Source organism: Megachile rotundata, chromosome 3 (assembly GCF_050947335.1).
Source record: "Megachile rotundata isolate GNS110a chromosome 3, iyMegRotu1, whole genome shotgun sequence".
Classification (NCBI taxonomy): domain Eukaryota; kingdom Metazoa; phylum Arthropoda; class Insecta; order Hymenoptera; family Megachilidae; genus Megachile; species Megachile rotundata.
The window spans coordinates 8,416,240-8,434,204 of NC_134985.1; the positions used below are offsets into that span (position 1 = coordinate 8,416,240).

Sequence of the window (17,965 nt, forward strand, 5' to 3'; positions counted from 1 at the left end):
TCCCAACACCTCAAATTTCCACTTTCTCAAATTCCCAACACCTCAAATTTCCACTTTCTCAAATTCCCAAACCCTCAAATTTCCACCTTCTCAAATTCCCAACACCTCAAATTTCCACCTTCTCAAATTCCCAACACCTCAAATTTCCACTTTCTCAAATTCCCAACCTCTCAAATTTCCACTTTCTCAAATTCCTAACACCTCAAATTTCCAACCTCTCAAATTCCCAACCTCTCAAATTTCCACTTTCTCAAATTTCCACCTTCTTAAATTCCCAACACCTCAAATTTCCAACCTCTCAAATTTCCACTTTCTCAAATTCTCAACCTCTCAAATTTCCACCTTCTCAAATTCCCAACCCCTCAAATTTCCAACCTCTCAAATTCCCAACCCCTCAAATTTCCAACCCCTCAAATTTCCATCCTCTCAAATCCCCAAATTCTCAAATTCTCAACCTCTCAAATTTTCTATCTCTCAAATTCTGAAATTTTCTAATTTCACAAATTCCCAAATTCTGAAATTCCCAAATTTTCAAATCCCTAAATTCTCAAATCTACAACTCACTAAAACTTCCATATTCCTCCCCTTCCGAATCATCCACCTTTTTCAAGTCGTCCAGTCCTTAAACCTTTGAACATAAAACAATTCTCTGAATTTCCCACCTCTCTTCCGCAGATGGCAAATGCATGGCGTGCACTTACCGAGTGAAGTTCGTCGAAATCTCCGTAGCCATCAACCACAACGTGGACAACCTCCTAGTCGGCATCCTGAACCAGATTCGTCTGAAAAACGTGCAGGGCAACGCGGAGAATCGCACAGGGAACGGCACCAGCGATGGTGGAGGGCACTGGTACAAATCCAGGGGCGTAGTAAGAGTCAGCATGAAGGCGAGGCAAATGTTGACCTGGCTGTTCGGCAAAGAGGACAGCAAATTCAAGAATTGCGAGAATCTTCACGTACTTTAAACCAAGTGGAAGATCTCGCCACGTACCTGAGGGTAGATTGTAAGGGCGCGATTCTTTCCACGTAGCGGAACTCGAAAATTTCCACACAGAGAACGTAATCCTGGATGACAACTGAACACGATCGTGTAGAGAAATATTTGTGAGAAGAAAAATTGCGGATATTTGTAGCGTTTTGGGAATGGCCAGTTTTGTTAGTAATTTGTTGACAGATAGTTAGATGTGAAATTAACATTTAAATTTTAACTTAAATTTTTAACGAAACTTTGATTTGTAATTTTTTATGATGGAAACTTTGATGTGTAATTTTTTATGATTATTTGTTATTATTTGTTTCTGAAAATTGTGAGTTGATAAGTGAATGCTTGGGGTGATGTGTGAGATTTGAGACTTGGTCTGCAGTTATATAATTTTGAAATTTGGGAAATTGTTGAGAAAGTTTTGTTAGGAAATTTTGGAATTTATAAATTGTTAAATTGTTAAATTACTATATTGCTATATTACCAATTTGCCAAATTATCAAATTATAAAATTACAAAATAACTAAATTACCGAATTACCAAATACTTAATTTCTCAAAATTTCGAATGATCAAACCTCTAATTTTCCAAATTCTCAACTTTCTAATTTAATATTGTCAATTTCTTGAAATGTTACATTAAATACTTACCATATTTATATCTCAAAGAAATACAAGTCTCATTTCATTTGTAAATATTTTATAAATCCTTAATAATTCACAAAACATAGTTCAAGAAAAAATTAGAAATAATTACAAACAAAATTTGTAAAATTAATTATACTGAATCGAAAGCAAAAATATAAGAAATAATTATAAACAGAGTTTGTAAAAATAATTACATTAAATCGAAAGCAAAATTACGAGAAATAATTATAAACAAAATTTGTAAAATTAATTATGTTGAATAGAAAGCAAAATTATAAACAAAATTTGTAAAATTAATTATATTGAATCGAAAGCAAGATTATAAACAAAATTTGTAAAATTAAAGTAAAATTTGTAAAAACAAAAATGGCCATTCTTCACGACAGAACAAATGTTTGAAAAGTGAGGTTAAGAAACAAAGAGAAAGGAAAATCCAAGGTGCGATTAAAAGTGCCAATTAATCAAAACGAACGCGAACACTGTTTCTTTCATGAATTTTCATTAATGTTAGTGTTTAAGAATAATCGATTTCGAGAATTTTTCTCGACGATCAAAGTATATATCGATGAATAAGAATAAGTTTGTCAACATCCTATATGTTGATTCATCCTGCATTCATTTAAAATCGATATCAAGATGTATTTCATAGTAAAACTCATCTGTGTTGCTTGATTAATCCTTTGATGTTTTATTAACATTTTTTTTGTTTTTCATTAAAGTAAGCTCAAGTAATTAGTGTTCTATAAATCTGTAATAAAGAACAATTGCGTTAAATAAACATTTTTATTTTTGTAAAAATCCATTTGATAAATTATATACGTACCTTTTAATTTGCATTGTATTACGTGTTTAATCGAAATTGAATCTGCCATCGACTAAATGTACATCATGATTGTCCCTCGGCTTACTCGAAATTTTGATTTTATATGGTGACTTTTTTGTGTTATGAAAGAATTGAGATGGATTGTATGAAAATTTAGAAGTTTATTAGTTTAGTAATTGAAAAGTTATTTAGTTTATGAATTTGGAAATTTGAAGGTAAATTGGGAAGTTTATTTTTAAGATCAAGATTACTGATCAATGGTCCATGGTTTTGAGTTGGTAGATTCTCAAGTTTTTGAGTTCACAAATTTTCAAATTCTCAAATTTCTTAACTATCAAATTTGCAACTTTTCAAATTTTCTATTTCTCAAATTCCCAACTTCTCAAGTTTCCTATCTCTCAAATTCCCAATTTATCAAATTTCCTAGATATCAAATTCCCAACTTCTCAAGTTTCCTATCTCTCAAATTCCCATCTTCTCAAATTTCCTAACTATCATATTTCCAACTTCTCAAGTTTCCTAACTCTCAAATTTCCACCTTACCAAATTTCCAACTTCTCAAGTTTCCTATCTCTCAAATTCCCAACTTCTCAAATTTCCAAACTATCAAATTTCCACCTTCTCAAATTTCCTAGTTATTAAATTCCCAACTTCTCAAATTTCCTAGCTATCAAATTCTCAACTTCTCAAATTTCCTAACTATCATATTTCCAACTTCTCAAGTTTCTTAACTCTCAAATTCCCACCTTACCAAATTTCCAACTTCTCAAGTTTCCTATCTCTCAAATTCCCAACTTATCAAATTTCCTAGATATCAAATTCCCAACTTCTCAAGTTTCCTATCTCTCAAATTCCCATCTTCTCAAATTTCCTAACTATCAAATTCTCAACTTCTCAAATTTCCTAACTATCATATTTCCAACTTCTCAAGTTTCTTAACTCTCAAATTCCCACCTTACCAAATTTCCAACTTCTCAAGTTTCCTATCTCTCAAATTCCCAACTTATCAAATTTCCTAGATATCAAATTCCCAACTTCTCAAGTTTCCTATCTCTCAAATTCCCATCTTCTCAAATTTCCTAATTATCAAATTCCCAAATTCTCAAATCCCCAAATTCTCAAATTTCCTAACTCTACAAATTTTCCTGGGCTTCCAAACTTCTACATTCCCAAATTCTCAAATTTTCAAGTTCCTGAAACATCCATATTTCTACATTCCCAAATTCTTAAATTCTACAATTGACGCACCCCTATATCCCCTCAGATCTCTATATTTTTCGAGTCTCCAAATTTCTGAATATTGAAATTTTCAATCTCTCAAATTCCCAAATTCTCAAATTTCAAAATTTCACTACATTTCTTCCTTTTCAAATATCCAAATCCCCACATTTGCAACCCCTCCGTCCTCCAAATACCCAAATTTGAAAATTTGGAAATATACTCAATACCCAATACAGTAAATTTTTATGTATATTAAAAATTCAAGTCTATTCATCTCTTTTCTTAAAAAAAAAAAAAAATTCACTAAAACCAGAACACGTATAAAATAAAATTCCGCGTAAAACGAGGGATCTACATCTACCAAGTATGACAAAATTCTGTTAATTCATTAAATAACAGAAATAAAACGTGAAAATATTCATGTTACCGAGAAAGAGAAACCATCTTACAGCAGTCAAAGGGTTAATCGAAAAGAGGAATCAATGAAATCAAATCTAGGACAGGTACGAAGGAATTTAAATTGGACCATGGCATGAATTTAGTGGCCACTAAAGTTACGTCGTTAATGTACAATAAGACCAATTTAATCTTTTTAATCCAACTTGTATATACGATAAATTTGATGATACTTATGGAAAAGATAAGATAAACTGAAAAATGCGAGATATAAATGATACGAAATTCCTGGGGATGTTCTGTCGTTTCTTTGCTTGATGGAACGAAATAATTTAATTACATGATTGCCTTTAATCAGCGAAATGAATTCTATTACGACAATTTTCTGTTATTATTTAGTGCGGAGATAGGGCGCTTTTAATCTGATGACGAGGGTAAATTTAAGATATGATGTACACTGTGAACTTTTTTTGCGAAGTTGCTGAATTTAAACATTTTAAAATCCTGAGATCACTAAATTTCTGGGTATTGTAATTTACGAATTTTCAAATTGTCAATTTTATAAATACTTAAATGATTAATTTTCTGGATCTCAAGTTTCCAAATTACTAAATCCCTAGATTTCCAAATAGCCAAATTCGCAAATTCTCAAATTCCTGAATTTTCAATTTCTAAATTCCCAAGTCTCGACCTTACCAATTTTGTAAATTTCTAAATTTCCTAATTTTCCCCAATTTTTTACATTACCAAATTTCCCAATTCCTAAATTTCCAAATTTCTAAAATCCTAAAGTATCAAATCACCAAATTCTAAGAATTCCGCAATCCACAAACCCTAAAAATGCACAAATTATAAATCCCCCAAAATCCCCAAAATTTGAAATCCCTAAAAACCCTCAAATCATACGGAGTTCATTTTGATATAAAAAAATTACTTCCCAATGAAGTTTTCATATTCATCGACACAATAAACGACAGAATTTCCCCCATGAATTCTCGTACGTTATAAATAAACAAGTGCATACCTACACTAATATATTCCTAATTTACGATCAAAATAAGTCCACGTTAGTTTTTGTGTAGATGTATGTTAACGGATTGACGTGTTACTGTAATTTGCGTGTTTTCCTCAAAAGAACGGGTATTGTGATGATGATAGATACCGATTATCTCATCAGAAGAATATTCATTTTTGGACGTTTTAACAACAAATATGAAAGATAAAAAAAAATATATATATATACATACAACACATATATATACACATATATACTGTCCACTCTCTATTTTCTGCGATCTCTACGCCTATCTATATCCGAATTATGTATACATATATATAAATACATGCATACGTATATTTAACATTGAACAGTGCTGTGAGAAGAGTGGTTCTAATGGTGTACCGTTTCAGGGGCCAAAAAATTAACATTTACTTGAAGAAATAATAAAAAATTGCAACGATTCTACAGGGTGAGCCATTCAGACATCTTTGAGAACTTCACTCTTTTCGAGAGGGTGGACTCTGATGACAAATAAACTCAGGGGTGATTTTAGCCATCTCTGGAAAATTGATACGCACGGTCCTTCTTTATCTTATGTTGTTTCGGTCAGGAGAGACAAGGACACGTTTCTAAAAATGTGCAAAATGTGATTTCGTAATTCTAGTAGTTTGAAGCTAGAAAGCAATATTTTGTCATACTTTCTTCAGAGATACTCTAGACTATACTTCAGAGTCTGATTTTGCAATTTCACCTTAGAAACTTTTTAAAATTTCTATATGCTTTCGTTATAAAGTTCGTTACAATTTTGTATCAACCTGTACAAAATCTTCGATAAACCAGCACGTACACTTAATCAAACGAAGTCAGGTTTTAAATATAAATACACGAGATTCCTAACATTTAAATTATAGATCAGAAAATATTGAGTCAGAAAATTTATTTCTAAACGAAATTTAACTTTCAATAATTAGTCAACGAGAATATTGATTTCATTATCTCATTTTTTAAGAGTGGTAAACGACCACGTGGTGTGTGTCGACATTCGTAAGGTATGGATTTGACAACCGAAGAGGACAAATGACGCACGAATTCGTTTTTCAGCAAAATCGACGTTGAAAATAAAATCCCTGGTAGAGATAATGGCAAAAATCAGTTCTGAGTTTCTTCTAAAATTTCTTTGAAAAAATTAAGTTTCTTAATATTATTAAGTTTCTCTGCGATTACACCCTGTTTGAAGAAAAATTTCGATATCTTTTGCTGCTATTAAAATAGGCAGCTACTTTGTATTCTAATTTTTCTAAAAGATGCTCAACTAGCTTTGATTGTTTCGATCTTAATTTTTTTATGAAGTATAATATAAAAATCAGCGATTAAGACTGATTTTCGGTGAAACTTACGTGCAGCGTTCTGCAAAATGAATAGTTAAAGAAACTGCAAATAGTTTGAAGGAATTGAGTACCCGGTAATTTACAAATGCTATCGAGTTCGCAGAGGTACTAAATCAATGACAATACTAAATCGAAGATTCTATTACATGAACGAGCGATAAATTAAATCAAATGTCAATTTAAGCGGTCTATCGAATCGAGGGAATGTCAAGGGAGGTTGAAACCGAGGAGAGATTTAAACCAGTTGTCTGCCATCAAATTGTAATCGTAATGATAGAAATAAATTGAATAAATTAATTGACTTTTTTGTATGGTTTAGAATAATTGGGTATGTAGAACAATTTGTAAATGAAGAAAACATTTACAAATATTCTAAAAATATTTGTGGGAATTGAAAAAGAAATTTAGTGATAAATCAATGCAATAACAAATCAAAAATATTAAAGATTAAAGTAATTTAAACAAATTTTAACAGTGTATGAAGATCAAAAATCAAAGAACTTTCAAACAATTTTTAAAAATAGAATAATATTAAAAGTGAATGAACTAGACAATTTAAAATTGATTAGATAATTTTAAAAAAATCGTAGCTATTAAATTAAGGAGCATGAAAATCAAAGCAGGGAAGAAAAATAGAAAGCCTAGATAATTTCAATCTTTAACAAATGAAGCAAGAATGAGTCCGCAATAATAAAATCAAAGAAGAAATTAAGGAACCACATAATTCCAAAAAGACACCAAGCTTCCTCTACGTTTCTTATTATCCAATAAGAAATTTCTTCTAACCGCAGACCATGGAACTGCTTTCTCACAGCGCTTTCAACACAAATGAACAGAGAAAACGTAATGGTGTGTAAAATCGACAATGGGATAAAAATGTTACACGTTTCAGTGGGAGTTTCTTTGCGAGAAGGTTTATTCGTTGATCACCGAACAAGTGTCGATGACTTTATTCGTTGTAATTCGTCTCAGTTGTGAGGAAAGGGTGTAACCGAATAAGATAGTTGAAATAAACCTTGCAATATGTTTGATAGGATATTCTAGTCAAGTTACAACCCTCTCTGGTGCGGTGATAATGGAGAAAAATCGAAATTGTTTTTCCTGTTTAATGACGTGGAAAAATTAAAAAAAAACATTGTTAAATATTGACGATCTAGTGGTGGATATTACAGAATTTTTTTACGTTATTAAATAGGAAAAATAAAGCGAAAAATTGCGGAATTGCAATTTTTATCCTATATAGCATTTTACAATTTTTTAAATTTCCTAACTATCAAATTCCCAACCACTGAAATTTCCAACCTCTCAAATGCCCAACCCTTCAAATTTCCACCTTCTCAAATTCCCAACCCCTGAAATTTCCACCTTCTCAAATTCCCAACCCCTGAAATTTCCAACCTCTCAAATTTCCAACCCCTCAAATTTCCACCTTCTCAAATTCCCAACCCCTGAAATTTCCAACCTCTCAAATTCCCAACCCTTCAAATTTCCACCTTCTCAAATTCCCAACCCCTCAAATTTCCAACCTCTCAAATTCCCAACCCTTCAAATTTCCACCTTCTCAAATTCCCAACCCCTGAAATTTCCACCTTCTCAAATTCCCAACCCCTGAAATTTCCAACCTCTCAAATTTCCAACCCTTCAAATTTCCACCTTCTCAAATTCCCAACCCCTGAAATTTCCACCTTCTCAAATTCCCAACCCCTGAAATTTCCAACCTCTCAAATTTCCAACCCCTCAAATTTCCACCTTCTCAAATTCCCAACCCCTGAAATTTCCACCTTCTCAAATTCCCAACCCCTGAAATTTCCAACCTCTCAAATTTCCAACCCCTCAAATTTCCACCTTCTCAAATTCCCAACCCCTGAAATTTCCAACCTCTCAAATTCCCAACCCTTCAAATTTCCACCTTCTCAAATTCCCAACCCCTCAAATTTCCAACCTCTCAAATTCCCAACCCTTCAAATTTCCACCTTCTCAAATTCCCAACCCCTGAAATTTCCACCTTCTCAAATTCCCAACCCCTGAAATTTCCAACCTCTCAAATTTCCAACCCTTCAAATTTCCACCTTCTCAAATTCCCAACCCCTGAAATTTCCACCTCAAATTCCCAACCCCTGAAATTTCCAACCTCTCAAATTTCCAACCCCTCTAATTTCCAACGTCTCAAATTTCCAACCCCTCAAATTTCCAACCTCTCAAATTTCCACCTTCTCAAATCCCCAACCCCTCAAATTTCCTATCTCTCAAATCTCCAAATTCTCAAATCCACAAATTCTGAAATTTCCTATCTCTCAAATCCGCAAATTCTCAAATTTCCTATCTGTGAAGTCCCCAAACTCTCAAATTTCCCATCCCTCAAATCCCCAAACTCAAATTTCCAATTTCACAAATTCTCAAATTTCCAATATCCTAAATTTCCTAATTCCTAAATTTTCCAAAGTCTCAAATTTCCAAATTCTATAATATTTATTTCTTATGTCATCCATCGTTTGTTACAATTTGTCCACGCCATCAAAAATGTTGTTAAAACAGAAATTTGAATTTTTCCTCCTTACCACCCCATCAGTCGACATACAGGGTTGATATGAATTGTTTTTCTTTTTGGTTTAAAATCGAACGTATTGCGAGTTTCATTTTGTTCAAAGACACGTTCGGCCAACTTACTCGGCTACATCTCTTCATGGTTCACCATCGGTTTGCATCTTCGTTGTTGTTGTCGCTGTTCTTCCGTAAAAACTTCGACGAGGACGAGAAAGGGGGATTCTCATCAAGTGCCTTTCTGTATTTTTGTAATTTAAGCTAACTCGATGTAAGTCTTACCGGAAAATACAACAATGTAACGACGAAACGTGTGTGTGTCGATATATTGCGTACCGTGTACCATTTTCAAATGGCATTTCAAACCATTTTTAATGTTCTTCGCTATTCTACTTATGTCACTTTCCTTTCTCAGTTATTTCCTTCTGTTTTACTTTTTATTATTCTTGTAATCGCAATTTTTTTCTTGTTTTTTCAATTGTTACTGCGGGAAATGTGAGGATGATTCAAAGAGTTTCCAATATATATTCATTTTTGTAGATATGTGCATTGTAAAAAGAATTCTTTGTTGAATTTGTTAAAAGAATTGTTTAATGGGTTATTAAAAAAGGACTATTTAAAGAGTTTGTTTAAAATGGATCTCTTTAAACAGTTCTTTAAAAAATTAATTCTTCAGCAGTCTATTAAAAAAGAAATACTTTAAATAGTTTACTAAAAAATTAAATGTTCAACAGTTTATTAAAAATCAAATTTTTAAAAAATTATTTAATGAAAAGGACTCTTTAAAGAATTTATTAAATACAAAGGATTCTTTAAACAGTTCATGTAAAAAAAAATTCTTTAAAGAGTTTATTTAAGAAACAACTGTTCAATAATTTATTAGAAGTAAAATTTTTGTACAGAGTTTGAAGAAAGAGACTCTTTAAAGAATTTATAAAAATCAGTTTATTAAAAATAGAGACTCTAAACAATTTACTAAAAACTATTTATACATATAATTTATTTAAACAGTCGACCTTATATTAATGTTCATCTTTTTGTATAACTTTTGTTGCACAAGTGTTTGGAGAACTTTTTGAATCAACTTGTACGTGCAAAGACATTACAGATTTATGACAACGGATTGCGAAACGATAACCAGAGAACGGATGTTCGTTGTTGTTATCGATACAAAAACAAAAAAGAGTCTTGATCCTTTCGCTGTGGAGACATTTTCTTATTAATTATAACAGCGTTTGTTACCAAGAGAAACAATAGGCAAATTTTGTAATGTGAGCATTTTTCAATCTCTTATCACTTATCAATTTCCTTTTTTTTTTTCAAACATTTGAATTGGGAAATAAACTTAAATAATTTAGTAATCTCAAAGTTGTGTAGCATAGAAACATCAAACTCCTCAAATTATCAAGTTTACAATTATCCAAATCATATTATGATTTTTCATTCTCAAAGTGATCATCAAAATTGTATTGTTGTAATCATCAAATTTATTATTACCAAAATTGTATTGTGATTTTTGATCCTAAAAATGATCATCAAAATTGTATTCTGATTTTTGATCTTCAAAATGATCACCAAAATTGTATTACAACTTGTGATCATCAAATTCATTTCTACCAAAATTGCGATTTGCGATTATCAAATCAATGATCACTAATTGTATCCTGACTTGTAATCACTAAAATGAATTCTATTTACATCGCTCCCAGCGAAAGGTTGAAGACCTCAAAATCGACTTCTTTTTCCTCCCGTTTGATGTCCCCGTACGATTAGCTGTTGTCAAGCTGAATATATCGATGTACTTAATTAAAGGAAAAGAGAAATGATACCGAAATTGTATCGCGTTTCTTCGTTGTAATGTGCGTGACGTGACAATACTGCCATCTCTGCGGGTTGATAGAGATTCCAGACGATTCGATTAGGCATTGATCTATTTAATTGTCGCGACGCTTTTGGGGAAAGCAAGAAATAAGAAGGATCACTCCTTTAGCCGATACGTTTTAATGTAAGATAAGTATATAAACTGTCACTTGTTGGGATACGAATGCTTCTAATCCTTTGGGATTATTGTACATCAGTGATAATAAAGAAAAGAACATTCGAAGGTTGTTGTTTTTTCCACTTTTTTTTCTCTCTACTGTTTTGTTACCTTCTATCTTGGAAATACATCTTGACACTGCTTTTTTGCTTGTCGAGACTGCTTTTTAGGAGAAGTGTGGGTGGAACAGGTAAAAAGGGTGAAAGAAGAAGGGGTGTCATTTTAACGTGTTTCGAATTTTTTTAGAAAAATTACAAAAATTGTTCGCATTTTTATTTTACTGTACCGACTTTTATCCATTGAACGAGGTAAATATATATTGAAGTCTATTTTCTTCAAAAGCTTTGAAATATTGAAATTTGCTATGTGGTATACCTATCTCTATGGATGTGCGTCAATTTCACGCGATCGTAATGTAAATAAAATTTTTAGTAAATTAGTTTTACCCAGGCAAAAATTACAACAATAATAAATATGAATGCACCGACAATACCTTATAAACGACGGACTTCGCTAGTCCGGAGTCGCACGCGGCCGACTCAGCCGGTATGCCGGGTTCGGACCCGGCGTCGCAGTACAAATCGCGGTTCGCAGGGTAGAGGGAAGTAAAAATATGAATGTAGAATATTGAAGTAATGTACTAAAATATTATCAAATAATAAAAACTTTCTATAAATATCTCATGTTTTCATTTCTTACTTTTAGTGTTTAATTATATTCTAAGTGGTTGTTTTTCTTTAATACGTATTCGTTCTTGCGTCAAATTGACGCGTGTTTGTAGTGATAGTAAGAATGTCCGTAAACCCAGTGTTAAATTTCACTTGAAATTTCAATTGCATTTGAAATTTTCTAAAGGAAAACCGATAAAAGAAATTTTCTTCGTCGAAAGCACGCAATCCGGAAAGCTGTAGATTTCAATGTTAATATCCATCGTAAATCCGATCGCGACGTTTGGTTGATAAATAATGCTCGCCAAACGCATGCGTCCATGTGAATCGATTATTTTGATTGGTGCCAGATATTACCAGGCTCCAGTCGTGGCAGTCTGCCACGAAGGAAAACGAATGTCGAATTCTTGTAACCTCGAACGCTTTGGTAAAAGATAACAAACGATAATCCAATGAAATGTGGAATTTTTGAAAAAAGAGAGAGAAGAGAGTATATTGTGATGAAATGCAATTTACATACAATCATCGGATAAAACACCGAAAGGATTCCGTGGGTGAATAATTAATTTCACGGGATCGAAGTAATGTTGATTTTATGGGGTAAATCCTTAGCTGAACGCAATTTAATAGGGATTAAAATTTATTCGTTACAGAATTAATTTAGTAAAATATCTGATCTTTTTTTAGTAATTTATTACTTCTTTTTCGGTAATTTTGGTGTGTATTTTATTTAAGTTTGATTCTATTACAAATTGTCTAATTATTTGATAATTTATTTGATAATTATTTTTGTTAGAAATTGTATTGCAAGAAAAATATATTTACAGCACCTGCACAATATTTGTAAATAAAATGTAAGAAAATGTGTAATACGTAGTATATATTTCTTCAATAAAATGTTGCAGCTTGTTTTCCTTAAAATCACAGTAATAAAAATTCTATTTTGCTGTTGCTTCTTTTAATTAATTAAAAGTTCACATGAATCTGTAACTCAGTAATCAAGTACTCGTCAAAAAATTGTATAAATCCTAAAAAATGACATACCATAACTTTGAACCACCAAAACGAACTGTTCCATAATTTCTTCGCAAGGTAATAAAATTGCAGAATACTCAACGTAATTCCTCAATGTCTAATAATAATTTATCGAGTTATCAGCATCAAAGCTACAAAAAATAAACTTCGTAATTTATAAAGCATATGTAACACTGTATATATCATTCACTATGTACCACATATGGATCCCCCACGCTTGTTTTTGGTCAGAAATCCTTTTTCACAGGAGAAATTTCACGGAGAACCGTAGAAATTCTATTATGAACGGAGAGTATGGCGAATGCGAAACCGACCACCTGTAAAGAAGCGATTCGGCGATGGGAAGAGGAGAATGGACAAGAAGCTTCCACCGCTAAAGAAGTTATCCTGAGCTTTCAGTGGCCCCCCATAGAGAAGATGGACAATGCTTTGGCGACTTTAGTCAATTGTGAGAAGCTTTCACTGTCGACCAATATGATCGAGAAAATTGCAGGTATCTTTGTTTTATAAATTCTCCAGTCTTATTGAAACAAAACACTAACTAGGTTCATTAAAATCAGACACACTCATGTTTTGCACGTAAAATGCACTCAAAATTTTAAGAAAAATATTTGTACAAATATAACGAAATTCAAAATTTTATTTTACTATTTATATTTCGTATTGCGAAATTTTTATTTAACGTCAGACGTGGTTTCAAATTTATTTAAACTCTAAACTTTAAGTCTTTAAAACTAACAAGAGACAAATGAGTTTCTTTACAAATTTCTTGTTTTAAATTGCAGAGTATATTAATTTAGTTCCTTTTAAGTCTGTGTTGATTTTCTTTGGGACAAATTATCAAAGTATTAATTTAAGTTTTGTCTATTTTTCAACTCTAATTTCAAAGTGTATTTCAACTCTAATTTCATAAGTCAATAAGTATAATACTAGTACTCCTTTCAGCCATATTTTTAAAACCCGATAAGAACCGATGACAAGTAAGCAGTTTTCTAAAGAACCTCAAAATTAATACACTTTTATTTGTCGACAGGAATCGGAACCCTGAAAAATCTGACGATCCTCTCGTTGGGTCGCAACCTGATTAAATCATTCTCCGGGTTGGAGGCATTAGGCGATACCCTGAGGGAACTATGGATTTCGTATAATCTGATCGAGAAGATGAAAGGAATCAACTACATGAGGAATCTTCGCGTGCTCTATATGTCGAACAATTTAGTAAGAGAGTGGCACGAATTCAACAGGCTCCAAGAACTGGCTAATCTTCAGGATCTACTCTTTGTTGGAAATCCATTGTACGAGAGTATGGAGGTGGAACAGTGGAGGGCAGAGGTCGCGAGACGTTTACCAACGTTGGAGAAGTTGGATGGTGAACCCGTTATTTGGACGGAACTCAGCGTCACTCAGTTGCAGACTGATAGTCCTTCGCAGTCGCAGAAATCTTTGGAATGAGGTGTTGTTTTGATTGATCGGGACGTTGCAATATTTTTAAATTTTTTTATTGGACATTTTGAAGTGATCGATATGTTTGAACATTTTTGAACGATTGACTTTTTTATATGTTTATAGTGTTTGAACATTTGTGAACATTTAGAATATTTGAACATGTTTTTAATGATCGAAATGTTTGAACATTTTTAAATCATTGACATATTTAGATACTTTTAAATATTTATAGTGTTTGAACATTTGTGAACATTTAGAATATTTGAACATGTTTTTAATGATGGAAATGTTTGAACATTTTTAAATGATTGACGTATTTAAATACTTTTAAATATTTAGAGTGATTGAACATTTGTGAACATTTAGAATATTTGAACATATTTTTAATGATTGAAATATTTGAACATTTTTAAATCGTTAGAATGTATAAACATTTTTAAACGATTGAAATATTTGAATATTTTTAAATCTTTGCAATTTTTAAATAATTTTAAATGTTTAAAATGTTTGAACATTTTTAAATGTTACAATTTTTTTTTATATACATTTGTTTTTCTTTTATGCATAGTCCATGTCTATTTTAAATAATTGAAATATTTAAAAATGCTTGGTTTATTTTATTTATACTGTTGTTTTTTTTAGATACATATTTCATGTCTCTTTTGTGTGGCTGAAATGTTTGAAAATGTTTGAGGTATTTGATTTATACTTCTTTATTTTGATGTATATTTCATGATTTTATTTTACACACATTTTAGATTGAAACAATTTGTTCTATTTAAATCTTTTTGATGTTTTATTTTGTAAAATTTTTATACACAGTTTGAAAGACTATGTAATACATATGACTTTCTATATTAAATAAAAATGATTTTCTATTTTGAAGTGTAATTATATTATAATAATGCATATCTATAATATCTCTGTAAGTGATGGTGTTTAGTAGTGTGGTCCACTATCTTAAAAGTAGATATTTCTAATTCATATTAAAATTAATATTTTTAGAACATTCTGTAGCTAATTATTATTGATTTCTAGAGTAATTTAATGTATATTATAGTTAATTAAACCAACAAAATCAATATTAAATAAATTTTCTATAAAATTGAACATGTGGTGCCATCTCTCCGGCGAACATGGTGAACTACACACTTTTCAAACAGGTCCTTAATTAGTTCCTATAGCGCGCCACCAGATGGCGAAAGTGAAGATATGAATGCGGTGATCATCGGAGTCATCGTCGGAAAAGAAGAATTCTATTTTCAAGCCGTTGATAAAGAAGAATTTTATTTGTATTTGATATTCAATTTTATTTATGTTCAATTGTATTTTTAAAAGAAAAACGTTCGTTATTCATTCCATAATCAAATCTGAATCCAAAACCACATATTTTTAAATCAATTTCAATAAGTCAGTTATTTTTGAAAGTTAATATTAATTGACTATTTTAAATATAGAAAAAAACAAACTCTATATAAAAATTATTTTTGTTAATTTGTTAAAAGAATTTATATTTGTATTCAATAAAGATAAACACATATAGGTCCGTATTGGATCTGAAGTGTATTTCAATAAAAGAAAACAATTGTAAATTGGCATTATCTACAAATGCAAAACAGGAATTAACTTAATCGATAGATCATCTACAAGATACTTTCATTAGCCACGGAATTGTTTAAAATTGATAATGTTTTGATATAGTTAAAACATTCGGTAGTTAATTAGTTTTGTACTCCAATGTAGTTTAATGCCTATTGAAGTTAATTAAACTAATAAAATCAATTATATTAACTGAATTGAACTGAAATGTAGAGTTCTGCTCCAGGAAATAGGGAACTCTACTTTACCGACGTGAGAAGGGGTAAATAATTTTTACTGCGTTTAAACTGGGTAACTATGTTTAACAAATATATTTAGTAACAATTAATCATAACAAAATCAGTGCGGGCTAAATAGTCTGTATACACGTTCCGTGCACTACAAAAATCGCAGAGATTACTAACTATGAATAACTGTAAAACACGTCAACTCGCCTAAGCGTTCCACGAGAGAATGGACCTCCTACGCGCGGAAATGCACTCTCCGTTGCGCTTTCACGCCGGAAATAGGCGTCGCCACAGAAATATAGAGAATGCGTCTCTATATTTAAAATTAGTTAATAGATTAAAACTTCAAAAATAACTGATTTATTGATATTGATTTTGAAATGCGTGTTGCTGAATTTAAATTTGATTAAGGAATGAATAGCGAACGTTTTTCTTTTTAAAATATACAATTGAACAATAAAATTGAATGTCAAATATAAATAGAAATCTTCTTTATCGATGGCTTGAAAAAAAATTCTTCTTGATCGACGATGACTCTGATGATCACCACAGAAACGATACTGGTGGCGCCGTCTAGTGGTAGAATCTGGGAACTAATTAAGGACCTGTTTCACAAGTGTGTAGTTCACCCTGTTCGCCGAGGAGATGGCGCTACTAGTTCTATTTTTTTTTTAATTTAATTAATATTGATTTTATTGAGTGCAAGGCTGTAATAAATACATACATACATACAATAGTGATTTCATTGATTAGTATGCTACACATTTACTATATATTTATTAATTCTGCAAGATTTTGCAAATAAGCGTTTTCCAGAAGGAAACAACTGTGAGAACAGCTTTTGAGGACGTAAACGAAAAATATTTCCTGTTTTACCAAAAAAACTTTTATCACTATAATGTGCGAACTGTTCTGAACACATAACAGTTTCATATTTTTTTAAAAGTTTCATTCTTATATGTTGTTTAAAATTCAAATTTACGCGCGTTTTTTGTTGAAGTGACGTCATGAACGGAAATACAACGTTCAGCGCCATCTCTTCGGAGAACAGGGTGAACTACACGGTTTTGAAACTGCAGTTTCATTAGTTCCCACAAGTGACGCTAGACGGCGCCACGTGTATCATTTTTTATTTAATCTTCACATATAAAACAGGAACTGACAATACCTACAGGCTAGCTATAGTTTTTATGGTTATCAGTGACTGTAGGTATAACTACAGTATAATTTATACTAATGATTGTATAATATGTAGTAAAAGTATTTAATATATATTCAAATTTTAAATATTAGGTTGGGGAATAAGTTCGTAGCGTTTTGACATTTTCTTTTTGTTACAGCGACATTTTGCAATTTGCAAGGGGTTATAATATTCATTCGATAGAGCTCTTTCTGCTCTACAAAACTGTGTTAATCGTTTTTTTCAGTAGTTTCATTCGTTATTACTATTGAGGCTCAGAAATGGAATATGCAGGAGGTAAAAATTAGCACTTTCGACACCTGCTCTTCTTCGCTTTCCATCGCGGCCAAAAATCTGCTTGAAGCAGCCCGGGATATTTGCAATGTATACGGAGAAGGTGTCATAGGTGAGTTGACAGCACGGAAATGGTTTGCAAAATTCAAAAATAGCAATTTTGACGTCGAAAACCCGCCCCACAGCTGAAGACCTTCTGAGTTCGACGAAGAGCGTCTCCGAGCACTTGTGAAGCAGGATGGTCCTCAAAATAGTCGTGAATTGGTCGAAAAAATGAACTGTGACCACAAAACTATTTTCAATCATCTCCATTCAATGGGATTTGTCGAAAAATTGGGAGCCTGGATGCATCACGAAGTGAACGCTACGAACTTATTGCCCAACCTTAGGTTGAATTTTGCAAACCATTTCCGTACTGTCGACTCACCTATGACACCTTCTCCGTATACATTGCAAATATCCTGGCCTGTTTCAGCAACT

At 31.8% G+C, this 17,965-nt stretch overlaps 2 protein-coding genes across 8 annotated transcripts in view; both read left to right on the forward strand.

The window, feature by feature from the left end:
* Positions 1-11,102, forward strand: part of Rgk3 (Rad, Gem/Kir family member 3) — a 103,829-nt gene extending 92,727 nt beyond the window's left edge. For all 5 annotated transcript variants that reach the window (XM_076529774.1, XM_076529776.1, XM_076529773.1 and 2 more), the window contains one exon: positions 676-11,102. In XM_076529774.1, coding sequence (XP_076385889.1) covers positions 676-965 — 290 coding nt within the window. In that variant the 3' untranslated portion in view covers positions 966-11,102. The remainder of the gene's footprint in view (positions 1-675) is intronic.
* Positions 11,103-11,244: 142 nt separating this feature from the next.
* Positions 11,245-14,458, forward strand: LOC100875412 (dynein axonemal light chain 1). Of its 3 annotated transcripts, none has more exons than XM_076529777.1 (3): positions 11,245-12,304; positions 12,987-13,232; positions 13,773-14,458. In XM_076529777.1, the coding sequence occupies exons 2-3, from the start codon at positions 13,034-13,036 to the stop codon at positions 14,189-14,191; spliced, it is 618 nt and encodes a 205-aa protein (XP_076385892.1). In that variant the 5' UTR covers positions 11,245-12,304; positions 12,987-13,033; the 3' UTR covers positions 14,192-14,458. The 3 variants fall into 3 exon arrangements, with proteins under 3 accessions (XP_076385892.1, XP_076385893.1, XP_076385894.1); XM_076529778.1 differs by having other exon boundaries at positions 11,245-12,285; XM_076529779.1 differs by having other exon boundaries at positions 11,245-12,258.
* The last annotated feature ends 3,507 nt before the right edge of the window (positions 14,459-17,965 follow it).

Coding starts and splice junctions, on each gene's coding strand:
- LOC100875412 (XM_076529777.1), top strand. CDS start 13,034: ATGGCGAATGCGAAACCGACCACCTGTAAAGAAGCGATTCGGCGATGG. Junction 13,233..13,772: donor TATGATCGAGAAAATTGCAG/GTATCTTTGTTT, acceptor ATTTGTCGACAG/GAATCGGAACCCTGAAAAAT.